Source organism: Athene noctua, chromosome 1, assembly GCF_965140245.1.
Source record: "Athene noctua chromosome 1, bAthNoc1.hap1.1, whole genome shotgun sequence".
In the NCBI taxonomy this organism is placed as follows: Eukaryota; Metazoa; Chordata; class Aves; order Strigiformes; family Strigidae; genus Athene; species Athene noctua.
The window spans coordinates 125,075,941-125,096,283 of record NC_134037.1 but is presented as its reverse complement, the minus strand read 5'-3'; the positions used below and the strand labels follow the sequence as shown (position 1 = coordinate 125,096,283).

The 20,343-nt window shown below is 37.4% G+C and overlaps 1 protein-coding gene across 4 annotated transcripts in view; it reads left to right on the top strand.

Annotated features, from left to right (window-relative positions):
* The window catches only part of KIF16B (kinesin family member 16B), a 141,601-nt gene that overhangs the window by 100,116 nt on the left and 21,142 nt on the right, over window positions 1-20,343 (top strand). For 3 of the 4 annotated variants that reach the window (XM_074918368.1, XM_074918280.1, XM_074918193.1), the window contains one exon: window positions 1,817-1,906. In XM_074918368.1, coding sequence (XP_074774469.1) covers window positions 1,817-1,906 — 90 coding nt within the window. Of the gene's footprint in view, window positions 1-1,816; window positions 1,907-20,343 lie in introns of those variants that run through there. The other variant, XR_012634549.1, reaches the window with a different exon arrangement.

The window sequence follows — 20,343 nt, the reverse complement described above, 5'->3', positions numbered from 1 at the left end:
TTTTATGATTATTCATTGCACTCTAATGCTTACTTGAACATTGAAATTGCAAAGCCCTTTAAAGTAATTAGTCAAGATCAGTGCAACACGCATATTTCTGAATAGTTACTTCTTTTAGGTAAACCTGCCTATGCATGTTAAATCCATTCACCTGGTTTGTGACACTGTTAAAAATATATTGAGGGAATACAGTCTAGGTGTCCTAGTAGCAGACAAGCTTACTGTTGACATGAAAGATGAATTTTATCAAAAATAATGAATTTGTATTTTAGAGATGTGCTAGAGGAACCTATGTTGTGGTGCTTGTAAAAAGTTTTGGGAAGGCCAGTTTTGTTTACTTACATCTTTTTGTTAAAGGTAAAAATAGGAAAAAAAAAAAAACCCAACAAAAAACAACAAACAACAAAACAACCCAAAACCTAGTTCCTGATGTCATGACATGCAACAATTTTAGGTTTCCAGAACACTTCCTCCAGTTTCCCTGTTCTGTATATGCCAGCAAAGGCAGCGGGGAGGGGGAAGGGTAGACCAGAGATGAGTGTGTTGTGAGTGTGAGGTAGCAGTTAGCAGCAGCAGTGCTTGGATGCTGGTTTCCTGTGGCTTTATTGCTCTGGTTTCTTTTTCTCCTACTCGGTTATCCTGCCCAATCACAACTTTGTTTACCTCAGTAATTTTCTGACGTGCACAGTAGTGAGGGAACTACTTGTGAATTCTAGTAGTCTCTTTTAAGATTAAAAAGCCCATGTCTTTGTGAAATGAAAATGCTTATTTTTTATCTTCCTGCATGAAATCATAGCTAGGCAGAGGTAATACCATATATTAGGCACATTAGATGAAAAAAGGGATGGCCTTTTTAGGTTTAGGCAATGCCAGTTGGCTTTCTCCAGCTCGAGTAGTCGGTATAGAAAAATGCCCACCTCTCCCTGCAGCATTGCTTCTTGGTAGTCTTGGATCACCAGAGCTACAGAAACAGTTGTAAAATCAAAGGCTCCAGATGAATCAGTTTTATGACCCACTTACAAATTTCTTTCATTTCATCTAATTTCAGATAGTGAAAAATTTTCTTTCCCTGAAATTTTTGTTGGTTTCTCCATTTTCTCAGAGGATTTTTTGAATAACTGATGGTAAGGTTGGCTTGCCCTCCCCCTTTGCTCCTGTTGCTATGTGCCTTATTCATGGGAGTAATACTGTTGATTTTAATGAAACTGCCTGTATAAATGGGACATTCATCAACATATTGATGACACAAGCCAAGAGTGTTTTAAAGGAGAATCTTCTACTGAAAGTTGACATATGTAATTTTTTACCCTGCAAACTGGAATCCTATTCTCTGTGGTAATGAACCCTGCATGTCCAAGAAATGTGTATTTATTAATTGTATATATCTGTGTATATGTGTGTGTGTGTACATGAGAATATACATACCTGTGCATGTATAAAGAGGCTATGCTACACTTGTGCTGGCTGTTATTCATTCTTTAAAGGAACACTCCCTGATTTTAATGCTGGGAGCTGCATAGCTGCACCAAGGAATGATTGGGATTGGGGATTTCTTTTAATGTGTTTATAGCCTTGTCAAACCACTCCGGAATAAAGAATAAATGCACTCGGGTTTTTTGTTTTGCAATCAGTGCTCCTTATTAAATACAGTTCCATCACTGTAATGAAAGAAAAATGAAGTAAATCTATAAAAGCATATGTATTTAAGGGAACTAAGAATTGCCTGTTTTAATCTGATGACCTTCTGTACAGCATGGTTTTTAGTGTTGTGTGTTGTGTTGTTTTACTTCTGTTCTTCTTATATTGTCTGATACAGATAACAGTCCTGGATGAGACATGGACAGTGTTCAGGCGGTACAGTCGTTTTCGAGAAATGCATAAAACTTTAAAACTGAAGTACCCTGAGGTAAGTTTTGGTAAAACTTCTTTTGCAGAAAAGGGTGGTGGTAGAGATTTGAAAAAAAGTTTTCTGAAAGTTGTTTACTCAAAAAGGAGGTTGATTCAGGACAGCCAGCGTGGCATCACCAAAGGCAAGTCCTGTCAGACCAACATAGTGGCCTTCAATGATGGAGTGACTACATCAGTGGACAGGGCTTATAAGAAAGATGGGGACAGACTTTTTAGCAGGACCTGTTGCAATTGGACCGGGGGTAACGGTTTTAAACTAAAAGAGGGTAGATTTAGACTAGATAGAAGGAAGGAATTTTTTACAATGAGGGTGACGAAATGCTGTCACAGGTTGCCCAGAGAGGTGGTAGATGCCCCATCCCTGGAAACATTCAAGGTCAGGTTGGATGTGGCTCTGAGCAACCTAATCCAGTTGAAGATGTCCCTGCTCACTGCAAGGGGGGAGAATTGATGACCTTTAAAGATCCCTTCCAACCCAAACTATTCTATGATTTTGATTCCTTTCAGCCGTATGCGTCTAGTAAGATTGGCAAGCCCTTCAGCAGTTTAAAGCTCCAAGGCTGCTAGATACAGGATGGATGTTGCAGTGGAACTGTGACTCTGTGTGTTGCCTCTAGCCATTAATTCCCTTTACTGCTGACTGGCATCGTTCCCTGGAGGTTGCTCTTTTGTTCATTGCAAGATACTTGCAGTCAGATCATGTAATCCTGACAACTTCTCATTTAAAAGAGCGTTGTTCCACAGATACCCTTTTCTAATAGTGGCTTCCAGGTTTCTGCAAAATGGAAAATTGATCTTTCTGACCACCTTGGAGACACTGGGCATTCAGGATATGAGGAGCTGTGCTTGACAGAGCTTTAGTTCATTGGAGTGAGCATTTTTAGAATTACAGTTCTTGGTTTCCACTTCTAACTTTTAATTATTAACATTTTGTTTCCTTTCTACTTGCTCCCTTGGGTATTACAGGAAATAAATCATTCAAGCAACAGAAGTGATCCTGATTTGCGTTAGCACAAGTAAAGAAGTCTGGACCATATATTCATGGGCAACATATTAGAAAACAATATGTTCAAGAAAGAGATGCAATAGCGTGCAAATGCTTTCTTGGTCTTCACTGACCTATTCTTTAAGCTAAAAATAATTGAGCATGGAACGACCTTGAGTTTAAAGAGCAAAATATGAAGACCTGTGTTTTGTGGATATTCTAGGACTTAAGATTTCCCATTCTAAAACAGTATGAAAACCAGAAATTGAAACTGTCACACACCAAATATCAAAATTTCTTAAAAAAAAAAAAATAAAAAAAGAGAGAGAAAAAAAAAAGAAAATTAGGTCATCTTTTCTGAGTGTCAGAAAATTTTTAAGGTAAAATGGAGTTTTGAGTGAAAAATTGAAACATTCTCTTTCCACGAATGCTTTAAAAATATATTACTTCTGAAGGAACTTCAGTATCATAGTTTTCATTTGAATGAATTGCCATTTCATCTCAGATGTTATAGTCTGCCAACAGGAATATCCTAATTGCATCTAACTCTTGAAAAAAACAGCTAGGCAGTCATCCAGTTGAAATAGAAAAGGGCTACCTGAATCCCTCTGCAGACTGATCTTCCCCATTTAGAAGTGTGTTTGTGTAGTCTTTTTTAGAATCTGTTATTGGTACTGATAATACACTGAGGAACAATTGAATTTGGCCTTTACAGTTATGTCAGAGGGACATCAACTTATTGTATCTAGTAATTAGATTCAGGAGGGATCTGATGTTATTAAAACCATTATTAAAATGTCCCATGTGCTGCAGCATATTAATGTCACCTTTTGAATCAAGTGTTTGTGATTCACAGTACAAATTCAGGCTTTTCTGGTGTTACGGGATGGGGGGGGGGGGGTGTCTGTTAGGGTTTCTGTTTGTTTTTGATGACCCATGAGAACATAGGAGTTGTATTACTAGGTCAAAATAAAGTCCAGCATCTAAGACCATACAACTGAGACAAAATCCTAGCCTAGAGCAAAGGTACTGTTTTCTTCATCTTGAAGTCTTCCAAGCTGAAGTTGTTTTAGTTGTAATTAACAGTTCACTTTACCTCTGGATTTTAACTATATTTTCCATTCTCTACACCACTCACTTTATAGGTATCTTATATAGGCAGTATTCTTTTGCTGCCTCTTTTAAACTTCTTCCCTCTGTCTGTGGTCATACTTGCAAGGTGAATACATTCTCTGGTTTAATGTGCCAGTTTGTTTCTTACTGACACTTCTGTGTTGCCATATGTCTGTGTCTTAAGTAAACTTACTGAGATTTACATCTAGTACATTAATGGAATTGTTGGTTTAAATATGCACATGAATAAATTTCTAATTTCCATGAAGGATACACATTGTGTTTTACGAAGTTATCTGTTCCCTTCTCAACAATTTTTGAAAGTCAGAGCAAATACCAAGTCTTACAAGTTTTCCAGTATAACTTTCCTTAAAATGAGATACTCTTTAGAGAAGCATAGTAACCTGTTTTGGCTTCTAATATACTTGAAAGAAATATTTAGTCATGTTATTTTCTGAAACAGTGGATCCATATAGTAGTATCTTCTTCCAGCCTTTATCAAGCCTCCACTTCACAAAGATCTTTAAATTAGCAGTGAGGTTCAAGTATACGTATCTTTGCCAAGTACAAAGCACACTAAAGTTCAGGAGGAGCGAGATAAGCATTTGATCGTGTCATTAACTGCTTTTAGATAGGTACTGTCACTTAAGTATCTGTTTTGGAAGCCCTTGCTGTACTGATGTAGTCTTCTCTATTTTACATAGTACAGGCTGTTGTCTTGTGTCTACTTCTGCTTTAAGACTTAGGGCACCACAAGGAAATGGCAAGTTTGTGGGCAGAAGAAACCTAGCTAATATACAGTTGATTTCTACTACCTGTCAGAATTTCTACAAACCACTGTGTCCTTGTTTATCAGAGGGGAAGAGCACACTGTGATGGATGAAACATAATATCCTGCGCTGTAGTAAAGATTTGGTGCTTGTTTTCTTTGAAGGAACATCATTACCAATGTTATATATATGAATGATCGATGGCTTCCCATATTTTTACCTTTATTTAAAATATATGGTAATTTTGAATTAGTTTTGTGACATGAGTAGGAGTTCAGTTGGTTTGGTAAATTGAAAATCATCTGTCTGCTTCTGATGATCTGTCATTGACAAATTTAGGATTTACCATGATGCTAAAATGCATTTTAATACCAAACTTGGCAAAGTTGCATCCTTAATTACTGTATATTATTCCAAAGAAACCTGATCCTTAAAAGCAATGTTACAAGAATCCATCAGAGTTGAATTTTATTTTGCATAGTTCACCTTCCAACACTAAATTAATATTTATAATGAACAGCAAAAATACTGTGGACGCATTTAATGTCTGAGTGTCCTGCTTTTAGAAGTGAACTTTACAGCTCATTAGTGCTCAGCTCTGAGTTACTACATCAGTATTTTAATAATTTGCTGATCTTGCATTTTGTGTTGCTGCCACTGAATTCCCAAACAAATGTATTGGCAAACTGATTTATTAGGAAGGTTTAAAAAAAATAAAAAAACAACTATCACTTTCAGAAGCAGAAGCTATCTAATGTCTTCCAGTCTTACAATATGCCATATATTTTATATACCTGCACATTTGTTCTAATGTAATTAAGTGGCTGCTGACAACTGGATATCTAATTGAAATGTGTCACATGCAAATTTTGAAAGACTGAAGAAGCTGCGGCAGGGTGAGATTGTGCCAGTGGCAGATAAGTACCAAGCATTTAACAATGCCTGGTTTTTTTAGGTCTGCATGATTGTCATTTGCCCAGCTTCAGCTTTATTATGCTGCTAGATTGTTAATGACTTTCTTATTTTTGGAATTCTAATTAAGACTATACTTGGCTTTCAGTTGCAGTAGTCTCCATAATGGATATACTTTTTGTTTGTTATTAGTCAGAAAGAGTAGCAAATGGGTTCTTTAATAGAGAAGGGAGAACTTTCAGAGTAAGAGTCTCCTTTTTTTCTCTTCCTCGTTCAGCTTTTCTTACCAGTTCATGGTTTTGAAATACTACTGGAGTGCTGGTTTCTGCAGAAAACCTTCCCTTCCTGATCCCTATCTTGCTGTGAGGGAAAACTCACCCTAACATCTCTGTTAGTTCAGCAAGTTCAAGTAATACACATTTATGATGGCCAGTGGCTCCCTTCTTGTTAAGACTTTGTCTCTTCCCTCTTTCAAATGAGAGCAGATGAACAATTGTATGTTTGTCTTTCCCTACCCAAATCCAAGGTTTATGAAGTCCCTCCTTCATGTGGGAGTCCTGAATTCCCACTTGCATCCAGGTATTGAAGCCATATTTCGTGGGGCTTTCACTGTGGGTTCTAGTTATAGAGTTCTTGTCAATCTTGAAACCTCTTTCTGTGTGCATAAAAATCTCTACATGGTGTTACTATTGAGGCATTTTTATTACTAATAGTGATTCTTGACTTAAAATATTAATAAGTCCATGGAGAGCTGCCAAAGAGAAGCTAAAATGTATGCTTGTATTTATAGATTTATTCATGGAGATAAGGAGATATGTGTAAGCAAGGTTTCTGCAGGAGTGCCAAAGCTATTGACTCTAGCTTATTTAACAGAATGTAATAATTTGTGTATTTGTATTTGATGTATAGAGATCTCTATATATTTGTATTTTTCACAGTCTAAAGCATGAAAAGACTGTTTATAAATTTTTAAACAATTTTAGGTGGCAGTTGACCCATCTTCCCCTTCTGCTGGTCTGGTTTTTGTCAACTTACATGACTGAATGGATGCATAATATCCATATATAAACCAGCAGGAATGTCTACATAAATTGAAACCTTCAAGCCAAAGTTACCATGTGATCTGCCTCTACCCCCATCTGCTGTTCCCACCAGGGAAATGAGTGTCCACAGTATATTGCAGTAACACATCAATATCATGAATCTCAGAGGTTAGGATTAGACACTTGCTTGCATGACAGGGTTTTTCAGGTACATTAAATATTGGACAGTAAAGATTGTATTTTGTAACTGTTAGGAAAAAATGCTGTCTGGTTTCCATTTTCTTTTTTTAGTGTAGTGTTCTGGAGGAAAGGCTCTCATTGGTATTGTCAGTAAGGGTTATATATTCCTTCTTTTTATTTCTGAAGATAATATCCTCAGCTTATAAGAAATCTCTTTGTTTGACAGAGTATCATTCTGTTTGAGTGAACTCAAGGCTCCTGTCAACTGGAGGAGTTAACAGGCTGCTCTTTGCTTTGCATACTTGTAAGAATGGCATGAAAATCAAAGAGCAGAAAATATTTCTCAAATTCTTCAGAAATAGTATGTGAATGTTTTTGAAAATACATGGAATTCAAAACATTTGTTGCAAGCTTATCTAAAAAAATTATTTCAGATTTTTCAAAATTGTTCATTTTTTAGTGGAAGTGTTTTGCATCTCAAGGAAGAGAGACAAGAAATGTTCTGTATCTCAGTGAAGTCAGTTCCTGTTTCATCCATCCATGCTGCTTGCAACCACCAGACATATTATGTATATGTTTGCTAGTAGAATAGAACAGACATTAGTTTTGTAATCTTTTAAATTCTTTGTAGACTCTTTTCTAGTACTACTTACTGTTTAGGAGTAATTCAGCTCTGTAATGATAAATGAAGAGGCATGAACTGTTCATGTAACCACCACTGACTGATCTCTCTGTCCTTTCCTTTTGCCTCCATACTCCTCTTCGGGGTGACTGCCAGGGAAGGATCTCTATCTTCTTTTTAAATGGTCCATACATCTGGTGCTCTTGATAAGTAATAGGTGGAAGAAATCCTCACAGGAAGTGCTGGCACAGATAATGGTGAGGGGATGAGTCCTTGGATTTTGGAAGAGATTCTCTCTAGGATCACTGACAGAGAAATGCAATTTTGGGCTAACTTTTAAGACATGGTTGGTGGAAGTTTGGGGGTTTTTATTCTTCCCTAATAATATCAAGGATAATTAGGTAATTTCTGTGTATTTATGTAATTACTAAATTATTTTTAAAAAATCAGAGATGTAGAGTTCTCCCTCCTAAGGAAGAAGACAAATAGAGAAATTAAACCAAGAACAAAGCAGTAAGGCAGCAGACTTTGCAGGGCACTTAGGGCAGCATTTTGACTGGGATCTTGGCTGTCTGGCTGCTCCAATTCTGGTTTGCAACCGTGCAGCTGTAGCATTTCATTAAATGTAAAATTTATGTTAATCTCCTGGGATTACTTTGAAAGGGAAAAGGATGAGGAAGCAATAACTTCAAGGTACTTGGCTTGCAGGGCTAGCAAGCTGGTTGCCATGTAACTAGTGAACTCCTGGAGTTTAGGAGCTGCTTTGGCAGCAGAAGTCAAAAGCTTGTTGCATCAGAGCTGGCCAGCCTGAAGCTCTACTGGTTTTACAATTGGATTTTCTCATTTACTGGCATCAGTAATTGTATATTTAATTAATATAGAAGATTTAGGTAGTATGTTCACACTGAATGCAAAATTCTGGATATTTGGATGCTTATAGTGCTCAGTTGTAAGTAGTATAAAGCACTAGAGCTGTAAGTAACTCTAACTAAAAACTTTTAAGGCAATATTTAAAATTAGTTTGTTCTGAAACCTGCAATGCTTGTGCCAAAGCTTTGATTCTGCAGTGACCAAAGTCCCAATCCCTTTACAAGGTCAATGATTGAGATTGATGTTTAGAAACTCTTGTGACCAAGAAGCAATCTAAAATCAAAGGTTACATGTACTAGAGAGAGCAGGGTGTAACATATAGCAATGAACATGATGGTACAAATCTTGCTACAGATGATACGTCATTATTTTAGAAAGTTTAGGTTTGTCTGTATATGGATTCTTAATTCAGGTTCTTGCAGCCTCTAGGAGCTCCATGACCCTTAGTGAACATAGTCTATGATAATATTTTAGGATTTATTTCTGTATTTGAAAATTTGTTCCAGTGAAGATATAAACTTGTTGATGTGTTATGCCTGGACTCAAAGGATGTTTCTAGATATTAACTAGCAAATTGGGAGGGGTTTTTTTAATAATCAAGAATATGTACTGTGGTTTTGTTTTTATACAATGAAAAAACATAATAGGTGTAACAAATTTTATGTGACAACATTTGGACAAACACCAAGAATGCATAAACAGTCAAAAAGCGCTTTTTTTTTTCCCCGAAACTGTATATCTGGGCACAGAGTAAAATGAAAATTGTTTGTAACATTGATGTGCTTGTAAATAGCAAATGCCATGATGTGTATTAAAATAATACCTCTGGCAGACTTATAAGTATACGGAAAAACATTTAGAAAATAATTTTTGAAATATAAATCCTAAACTAATGGCAGACCTTAACTTTTACTTCATAGTCTAGAATTTTGCTAGCCTTAGTAATGTATCTTTCTGTAAATATTGAAGGAAAAATAAAGTAGTAATTTTTAGAATAGGTCTGTGTGTAAGCCTTATAATACAGGGATGTGATTATAGGCTTCACCTTTATACCATACAAGTTACAGTAAATATGATATAGATTACTTTAACATTCATATTACATACATGGGAAGCATATTTTGTTATATACGTTTCCAGCTGCCATTCCTATTTATATTCAGAGCATTTTGAAAGCCTGAAGGTTTATATACATAGTACTTCCATATCAGCTTTAGTTTGCCACTAGTACAGAAGTGATTTAAGAGGTAGATCCTTAAATGCTTCATGTGGCCTTTCTACAGTGCAAAACTTTTGGCTGCTGGTATTTTTAAAATAAATTTTAGGACTTTGCTCAGTATATCAGCCTACAAATGAACAGGAGAATTTGTTCCCATAAGTAAAGTATGAAGAACATTGCTGCAAACCATACCATGTAGTTCAGTGCAGGTTTGATTACAGGGAAGTGTCTTTATTCCACGTGGTCCCTCTGAATTCATAGTTGCTAACCAGGACTGGAGCATCTGAGAGACAGCAAACCCCCTGGCATATTTGCTTTGCATTTCCTATTCTATTTCTAGTGGGAAAATGAATTCAGTATGTGAATTTCGTGTTATAAAACTGAATCTAAATGAGTTAGTCTTGTGAAAGCCCAGCTTTGGGATTAATTTCTGATTATTGTTGTTTTGGGTGCTAGATTTGTGCAGAAAAGGTTTTTTTCACTTGGTACAGATCATTCTGCAGAGATAAGGCTGCTCTCTCTCTTTTCTCCTTCCTCTTCCTCCTTCCTGTGTTCTGGTTGATGATGAGACCTGCTTTTTTGGTGATGTGTTTTGGGGTTTTTTTGTCTGTCTTGATCAGCTAATAAAACCTGTGAGTTTTCAAATGGTTCTGTGGGAAAATACCATTAGCACTGTATATCTCCTCAGTGTGAGACAAGATTAACCTGCAGGCAGACATCAAATGCCAAGTTTCATTGATTGTGCTGTGCAAAAGTCTTATATATTAGTAATGTAGAAATTGAAAAAAGGCATTTGGAGAGGGCCAAGTTCTTTATCTCATAATTCACGAACCATTTGTCAGAATAATTGCTTTGATTATTTGATAATTGGATTTTCAAGGCTCTGCTCAATTATCTAGTGAATTTGCATGGTATCAAAATATTCATGTTGTTTTATCAGTAAAATAGTTTTAGGCGGATAACAGCTATCTATGAGAGAGGAATGCCTGTGAGAAGAACTATTCCTGGACAAAGGTGCTCGCTGACTTTCAGCCATTTCTTAGCTGCTTCTGAGTGTCTGTAGGTTTGGGGATCATTTTAGGCTGCAACTCTTGTGTCTGCTTTCTTCCTGCTTAGTGAAAGGTAAAGTACTGGAGGTTTTGCTATTTCTTTCTTTTAATGATTGCCCTGTTTGGGAGGGCTTTAAGACTTATTCCCCATTAATCATTAGCTGTTATCGACAGTCTTGCTGTCTTCTAAGGGTTTTGTGAAGAACAACTTGTTCTCACTGGAGTGGTCAGGGATATGCTGCTAGATTAAGTAGACTTTTCAGGTAGAATCCTCTGGTTTCAGTTGATTTAGGATATGATAACCCAGCTCTAACACTAGTTGTTGTGAAAATACCCAGGTTAATTTTGAACATATAGCATAGATAGTAGCAAAAACTGTCTGGTTCCAACTGTGCTGCTTCCTTACACATTTAGATGATATTACGACACAACTGCAGATGTGAAGCTGTTATGATAAACTTTTACTGCTTTATCTGGAGAATTATACCAAGCTTCTAACCACTGGGGGAGAATGAACAGTGAAATACAAGTTGCAGATTTTTCTAGTACAGTAAGAATATTTAGCTGTTTATTTTGGCGTTGCTATATTAAGCAAATGAGTGACTTACTATCTAAATGGGATTGAGATACAGGTGACTGTTGACTGATGGAGGCCCCATTGAGATAAGAGTGATGTAGTCTGCAAGAAAGAAGACCTTCTGAACAAACAGTTTTCCCCCTCTGTAAGACAACAGTTGTTAATATGCTTTAATATACATTTATGGGTTATAGTTTATCCAGCTGCTCTTGAAGACTCAAATATGATATGTATTTTATGCTGAGGCATTGACCTTGTCAGTCATACTTTTGGGTGTAAAGGTTAAATTGAAGCACGGTTCCTTGTCTCTGTAGGCCCCATCTGTGTTCCCTGTAGAGAGATCAGTGCCTTCATGTGGCATTTCAGAGCATCAGAGGGGAGTCTCCTGCCCTGAACTCCCCAATGGAGGATCCTACACAGCTGCCAGGGAGCAGCAAGATTGGAGCTGTTCCACAAAGGAAGACAAGCCGGGAGCTGAGGGTGACTGCAGCACACGTCACAGCAGGAACCTTAGTGGCCAGGGCACAGTCCAACAGTACCTGAGCAGGGCTGGGATGGTCATAGTAACCACACCAGTTGACACTCAGGGATCAGCTGGCAAATCAGATCAGGGTCCATCAGAGAGGCCAATTACTAGTCTACAACTGCAGTGTTCTGTTGTAAATATCCCCCTTTTTAATGTAAGTTAAATCAGTTAAATGGTAAATTTGTTTTTAAAAAACCCACCAAAATGAACATGATATTTAGCATTGTTACAATCTACAAAAGACACTTTTTATCTAGGGGTCTTTTATAAATATTGCTTCATCATGTTCCTGCTAATGAGCTTTCAGACTCGATATGGTGAAAATAATATTGTGTTTCTTAATTAAAAATGGGTTGGCTTTGGAAGAAATGAAGAAAACAAATTTTTCAGACCTGTAGCTGATATTATAGTTTCTAAATGAGTTTCTAAAAGCCTTCAGTTTTGTATTCACAATGACATCTTCCTGTAAGGCACTCAGGATATTTTCTTGACTGCTGTAATGTAAATACATTAAAAAAAAAATCTGGAAGGGCCTTTTGCCATCTGTCTCTGCAACTCAGAACATACAGAAGGCTTCATCTTACAAGAGAGAATTGTCTATCTCGCTACAGAGCCCAAAGCAAGAAGCCCAAGCAGTAAATTTTATTACACATCCTGCATGACAAAAATCAATAAAATACAATCTCTTGTGGTTTAATATGAAAATAAACATAAAGAAGCAGTGGCTCTCAGGAAAAATATTGAGCTGCAGGTATAAAATTGAAAATGTCAAGAGGAGAAGACTGAAAGTGGAGGATGTTATCCAGTTTACTGTAGAGCGTATTTGAGAACTAAAGCCAGGGATAATAGTGCAGAGGGCCAGCTGTCTGAAACTGAATCTGAACTGAATCTGGAAAACAAAATTCGTTACGGTGCTGTTGGTGATGTGAGTGTGAATGAGAGGAAAAAGCTTACTTTTCACGGGTGCCAAACTTCGGCAGCCAGTGTTAAAACATGCCGTTAATTCATGGTTACCTATAAATGGTTATCGTGCTGTGAATGATAAAAAGAATCCACGTTACAGTTCTGTTTGGTCAGTTTCTTCTATATTGAATCTATTATTTTCTGTCATACTTCGTTGTAGGTACTACTGGGTATTAATGCTACTTTAATGATTTGTGTTGTGCAGTGCTGTTGGCAGTGTGGGCACTCTGAGGCTGAGTATACACTCTGTCTTTTCTATGAAATACTTGGAATTTCTTTCAAACTGCATCTGAACACTGCATGTCCTAGTCTTGTTATGTCTTTTTTGGAAAAAAATACATCAAAGCTTTAGCAGTATTTTAAATTACTCATTGTACATTCAATTCTAACTCCAATTTTATTTTTATTTTTAAATCAGTGAATAAATAAGTATACCTTTACTTTTAAGTTCAGTTCAATTTTTGAATAGTACTGGTATTGTTAAAGTAATTGCAAACTACTGTATTGCAGGGGTTTGTTTACACACATAGAGTAGCATAATTTCCATTCTGATTGTACTGAAGGCTCTTATGTACTATAACTCATTGTAAGGATGCTGTAGGAAAAAAAAAATAATCCTGTGGTCTTTTAGCTTTCCCCTGCTTTCCTGGGTTACTAAAACTTGTATAGGTGGAGCAGCATCACTTGTACACAGACTCAGTGATGTAGTGCTTGCCTTCTAGAAAGCATCTAGCAGACAGTAATTGTGAAATCACTGACATGTAATCTAAACCCAAATACTTTCAATAGTTAAACACATCCCTTTTTTCTCCTCTGTCCTGAAAACTGATGTTGACTTCAATACCGTGGCATTTCAATCAAGTGTGTCATTGAGTTTTGCATGTATGTGTGGTATATACATGGGTCTTGCTTTCTAAGCATTTATCTTCAAGTGCTTGATCAAGAAATTTTATTATATTTGGAAATAAATATCTATTCTTACCCACCACTGTGACTCTAGGATCTCAAGAGCAGTACTAAATAGGGTATTGCTTGTGAAACTATTAGTAACAGTGATCTTTCTGGGTTTTATAGTTGCTTTTTCTGTCCTTCAGATTCAAAATTCTTTACCAAGCAAGCTCCTGAGAACACATCTTTTATTGCATTTACCTAGTTATCTGTCATTTTAAGCTTTACCTAGTGACAACAGTGATAGTGGGAGTGAAATTCCAAATTTATATGAGGCTTACAGCTAATTTTTAACTGTGTGGTAGAGCAGCTAGTTCTATAATGACTGTAAGTGAAAATTTATGTATAACCTATGTGAGTATCTATCACTCTTACTGTTGAAGGAGGGACTAAGTAGTTCCTTCCTATTTGTGTACTTTCACTGCGTTTTCTTGGGTTTTCCCATTTTAAATGGTCCAGAAGGCTAGTTAACTTGTAATCAGTCCAGTTTGTTCTGAGAGTTGCTGCTTTATCTCGATAACAAATCAGACTTAGAGGCATACTGTGTCTTTGTTTGCAGGTGTATTTCTCTGTGACAGCTGTTCTTTAAGACCCCGAGATCTGCCATTAATTTTGAGTAGTCAGAAAGGCATCCATCTAGTCAGCAGTAGAAATTATTGCTGCTCTTTGATGAGTTTTCATTATTAGCATTTCTCAATGACAAGGATGACTGAAATTTATGGCATCAGTTGGCCACATGAGACAGGGATGTTTCATAAATGCTGCCAGATGTCACTGAAATGAGCTTGTATGCAACAAGCAAATCTTTTTGGGAAGAGCTGTTAAAACTGCTGTGGTGAATTCTCGTCTCTGAACCTATTTTTTGCTTAAGTCAAATGGTATTGTGACTTCTCGGTACGTTGTTGAAGTGGCCTGATGGCCAACATGGCATTGGCGGGAATATAGTGCAGAGTGGGTCAAAGCAGCCACAGTGAAGATGGTGTCTGCTGTGTGGCCCATCTTGTGCTATTGCGAAAACACTTCCTTAACCTTGCTAGAAATCCCATTGGGAAGATAATGAATCAAATCCCAAATCATTTTTGCAAGGAAAATAAACCCCACAGAAGCACCAGAAAATTCCTTTTTTACCTTCTTTTTAAGAAGTGGGATTTGAGCCATGTGTTGATGAAGATTGATTAATGTGTTGAGCTTTGAAGACATGACCTTGCAAACCCAGCAGTTGTTGCCATTTCTTTAAAGAAATAACCAAGCACCGTGACCTGAGACCACATGAAAAAAATTAATGTTTAGTTTGCAAAATCATGAGCTAAAAGTGTAGAGAGTATGTCTTAAACTTGTCCATAGACTCTCTAGGTCAGCATGTACCCTTATCTTAGTCCATGGTCTACCACACAATACTGATGTTTTTCCCCCAGAGACTTCCATCTGGGGGCAAAGAATAGATGAACAAGAGAGCAAAATAGAGGTTGCAAGGACATGGTACGTTACAAATTTTCATGCTTGTTTTCCATCTGTGAATCATATTTAATTATTTTTTGTTTATTTTTGACTGGCTTACATGTGAGATAATGATATCATTTGATAGGTCTATGCTGTTTCTGCACCATTTTATTCTGCCCTTCTACAGCCTGCATAGAGAACTTAATTTTTTTTTTTTTTTGCCGTTTGAGCAAGTTTTTGTCACTCTTTCCTTAGTTGGTAATCCTGAGCTATACAGGTAGTGGTTTATATTTAGAGAGATAGCCCTGCTATATTAGTTTCCGGTTTTCGTGAGATTAAAATTCTAAAGCTGCATAATTTTGCAGAACTGTGAAAGGTTTGCATAAACTTTGATACATCCTATTGCTCATTTTTATAGTTATTTGTATTTAAACGCTATCGTACTGCTTATAATGAACAAAACATTGAAGTAATTTGTCAAATATTATATTGACCATCGTTTATGACTCTATTTTGGTATGTTATTATTCCAGCTAGTCTTGAAATTGCTTTTAAGGAAAAGAAAAACACCTCTGTAATGCAAGTTAACTTCTTTGGCTGCAGTTAATTTGATTTTTCTCAGTAGCAGGTGGCAGACTAAATGGAGTTCAAATAATGTGATAAACAGTGGCCTCCACATCTCACCATAGCTCCAAAAATGCATATTGAGTCTAGGTCAGCCTGCTTGTTTAAAGGAGAAACTTGGGTATGAGAACGCTCAAACCTTTTTGATAATTACAGATGATTGATAGGCAACTGGGAATGATTCAAAGGCAGTGAAGGACAGTTAGTGAAATGCAAAAGAGAAAGCTTTGGTATCCGATCCTACGTGGTAATTTTGCATTGTTAAAGGGAGGTTCACAGGAGGTGAATTTCTTTTTTATGTTTTTAGCCCTCTTCAGTGACAGATGAGGTTGAAATGGTCTTTGAAGAAACAGTTATGCCTGTTTGAGGAAGGTAACTAGCAAGTATGCCAGGAAGATATTAAAAGTTCAAAGAGAGTTACCCAGAATTAGAGAGAGCAGAGCTGTGAGAACTTATGCATCCACAGAAGACATTTATGTGTTGGTGAATCCAGAGAAGATGATCTGTGGGGGTTAGTTGCAGCATCCAGACTTTAAGAGGACTTGCAAAAGAATTGTATATATTTATGTGAGGAGATGTAATTGCTTGTGCTTCTTGGCATGTCTTAGTGCCAGTATTGCAGGGGAATGATGTAGAGGAGGTACTTATTTATATATGGGTGATGCTTCACAGAGGTAAGTAGGAAAAAGTCAAGGAATTGTAGCCAGTCTGAGTACAGTGGGGAAGCAGCAGAATTGCTTACCTGGCAGGTCAACCCTAGTGGGGTCTCCAATACACTCTGGTCTCAATGGGGTGTGTTCTGGAGGGAAATACAGAAGACCTGGCTCACTGGGCTGCCTGCACTGGGGGACAGGCAAAAAGCAACGTGCAAACCAGGAGTTGCTCCTGCCAGATAGAAGTGCAAAGGTTAAACCCATTCTGTGGGCAAGTAAACCTCTGGCACAGAGCAAAAAGGATGGAAAGCGGGAATAAAAAAGTATTCTCATGTACATGGGGCAAAACAGCTTCCTCTCTGAGAAAAGGCTGTGATGTAAAAGGATGGGAAACCAAGTTGTGGCATAAATTGTATTCGGGAGGTACCAGAAAAATAAAAGCAACCCACAAAACTCCAGTACATCACTCTGCAATATGGTTTCTCTTGTATTTGTCAGAAGGGAGGTATTTGCTGACCGATTTATGTGGGATTTTTCAGAGTAGACTCCCTCAAGGAAGGAGGGAGGGAGATACTAGTTCCTTTGTGAATGTTTGAGTGAGATCCAGGTGCTGCAGCCTGTAGCAGCAAGTAGAGACAACAGCAGAAAGCTGGAAGCCTGCAGCACTCATGGAGGAGCTGAGAGACAGCAGAGGTGAGCCTAGAGCAGCTCCTCAGGTCTCAGAAGCACTGCAGAGACCTGGGGAGCACAGGGGCTGGAGCAGAGTCTGCTCCCCTCAAATCCAGAGAAAGTCTGACTGTGTTAGGCTGTTATCAGGGACCTTTGGCAGGGACTGCTCTGCAGGGACCCTGTGTGTAGGAGGAAGGTTGCGTACAACCTTTTTCCAGGTCTCCTGGTCACTTGAGTTTTCTTTGGTTTAGGGGGTCAATTACCCCTGTTTGTTTTTTATAATAAATTGTGGCTTTTGTTGCTGTTTAAAAGCTGTTCAGTCTTCTCCAAGGAGTTCACTACATTACAAGGTTGACATGGGTCCACCTCAGAGCTTTGGCTGATCATTAGTTCCTTGGATATCCTGCCTCTGAGAATATCAAATCCCTCTCCCCTTCTGGCAGATAGTAGGGAGAATGGTCTGGGAACAGGAAGTTTAATAAGCAAAGGGACAGTGGAGTAAGAAAAAGAATTAGGTAGGTCATGGACGGGGGACAAAAGCATATCAATAAAATAAGAGACAAGCTAGCAAGCTGGAAAGTGGAGGAGAACATGTTGGAAGATAGAGAAAAGTAGTAAAGAAAATATTAGAAATGAAAGAGGAAAAGTAGATGACAAACTGAATATCCAGAAAATAATCCCCTGGGTATTCCCTCTCCTCAGTTAGTTGATAATGGAAAATACTGTCTTTAATCTTCCTGTCCTCTGAGGAAGTTGCTTACCTATAGCATACATATGAGGGAAGCACTGTAGGGTTTACGTGATGGAGGACTACATTACCCTTTTTTTAAAAGGAGAATAAGTTTAGAGTTTTACTTGTTCATATTTGTGAAAAAATCATTTGAACTTTAAATAGTTTGAGCTGTATCACCTAAAAATGTAACTTAAGTGGTTTTTAAGTTATTCTGTTGGTTTCTTCTTCAGTTGATGTTCAAATGATTTATCTTTGATCTTTAATTTTATTTTTTTTCCTGAATTTATAAAGTAGCCTTTAATCTGTTCGTTGTGTTAACTTTTTTCCCTTTGTCTAAGGCTCTCTTATGAAATTGTGTAGAATAGGTGGTTTATTTCAGACAAAATACTAGTAAAAATATAGAAGTTAAGCTTTTTTTAAACCTTGTTGTCAAATCCCTAAATATTGAGTGCAAGTTCCTAGTTAAGAATACACCTTTTGTCCAATTGTTAGCATCTGGGAGTCTTAGTACATCTTGAGAAGCTGAGGCTTAAGTTGCTTCAAAAACTAAAAGTAGGACAATTTTTTTTTTCTTTCTTTCATTACTCACTGCAAAATCAAGTCAGGTGCAGCCACACTGGCTGCAAAACCGTGCCACATTCTTCTCTTTGATTTTCTCATCTGTGACAGAGATTTCTGGTACAAAGGATCAAAAGTCAGACATGCCCTTTGAAAAATGAGAAAATTCAGAGTTGTAAAAGTAACATGAGAGTTAAAGACGACTGACTTTTTAATTTAATAGTTAGCATTTCCTTAATTTTCTTTTTCCCCCTTTTTCCCTCCATTTAAATATATCAAAACATTGAAGTACAAAGAGAATTTGGGATGAAAGATTAAAGATGACTCAGCCTCCATCAATGTCTGTCCTGTTTTTCTTCTTTAAAAAAAATCTTTTACCATATTGTAGGCACTAAAACATAGTTTTTACTCACTAGCAATAATGAGATGTTTCAATCCTGTAGATTTTTGCTTGATGTCAAGTGATGGCACTTTTTTTAATGTTTAGGGAGCATAACACGTTGAACAATTTCACACTTCAGAAGTGACAAGCCTACATGACTGTATTATGTGTATTTTACTTTGGTCCACTATATATTGAAATATCATCTGCAAAGTACTGTACAAGACTTTTTCTTAACATATTATGTTCCACTGTACCATAAAACCCCTGAACGGAATTAAATCCAGCAGTTCCCTAGCAAACTTCATTTAATGTCAGTGAAGAGTCTCCAACTGAATATACTAGAAATTAAAGGACACCCTTCAAATGCTGATGGTTTTGGTTTCTAAAGGTTCTGAAATGAGACTGCACCTCATCCCAGGCAGAGCCTTTGGTAGTATTGGAGCCTTCATTCGCACTCTCTTGGCTTCCAAAAGGCCATTATCCAAATTTGCATCTCTTCCTGGGGCTCAGTAGTTGAAGGCTATGAAGACACATGGTTTCACTTTAAAAGAGTACGCTTCCATATATATGTTGTTAGGTATATACTGTTCCCAGAAGTAGGTGAATCTTAAGGTCAAACAGTGGTATATAAGACAAAGCAGGTGACTAAAAAAAGCCACACTTACTGTTCTGACATCTACTCTTACCAGCATTAAACACCTGCCAATAGCCTTGTTAAAACCAATCTCTTGACTGAAATGTGAGAGAAGTATAGGAATCCATTAAGCTGTTCAAAATTTACTAGAATACTACTTGCTTGGTATGAAGCTCCTTCCCCTTGAGGACTGTCTAAACTTGATCATACTAATCTATACAAATACTATATCATGGTAGGTAAGTATTGTTCCTTACAGATAAGGTTTCTGAGTCACAGACAAATAACATGCCCCCAAACAATACAAGACCCAGAAATAAAACACAGTCTTTATTTATTATAAAGAAATTAGGGAGTAAATTGCAAGTGACTGTTTGCCTCTCCCTAAGACTGCTACTGCCTAGCAACAATTGCCAGATAGGATAAACATCATTAACTGTAAAGTTTAATATCTAAAAGACATTAGGAGTGCTGATACTCAGTCTTGAGGTGTCTGTGTACTATTTTAAAATATTAACTGGCTTTGCATTTTGGGTCTAAGATAGTCCCAGCGTTGCCCATGGAATGCATGTGCATGCGTGTGCACACTTGTCTGCATATAATGGAATTTGTGTTGCAGTGATGCTGTAATTATGTATAGTAGGGAAATGCTTCTGCAGCCAAAGTAAAAATTATGAATCTTGCACGCTACATGCAGAAGCTTCTCAGGAAATAATTTGAGCTCACTCTTCCTGTCAGACTGGGGAATATGCCTCTTAATTTCCCCTGACAGAAAACATATCACCTCATCAGCAGCCCTAAAAAATGACAAAACATCCCTGCCGAAAAAGACTGACTGCCAGACACTTTCACTGCTGCTGCAGCAGGGGGGACAGGGAGAGGAGGGGTGTGCTTCAGAAATTTCAAGAAAATACAATAATTTACCTTGCTATCTGAGAGTCCCACTGTTACGCCTTGTATTG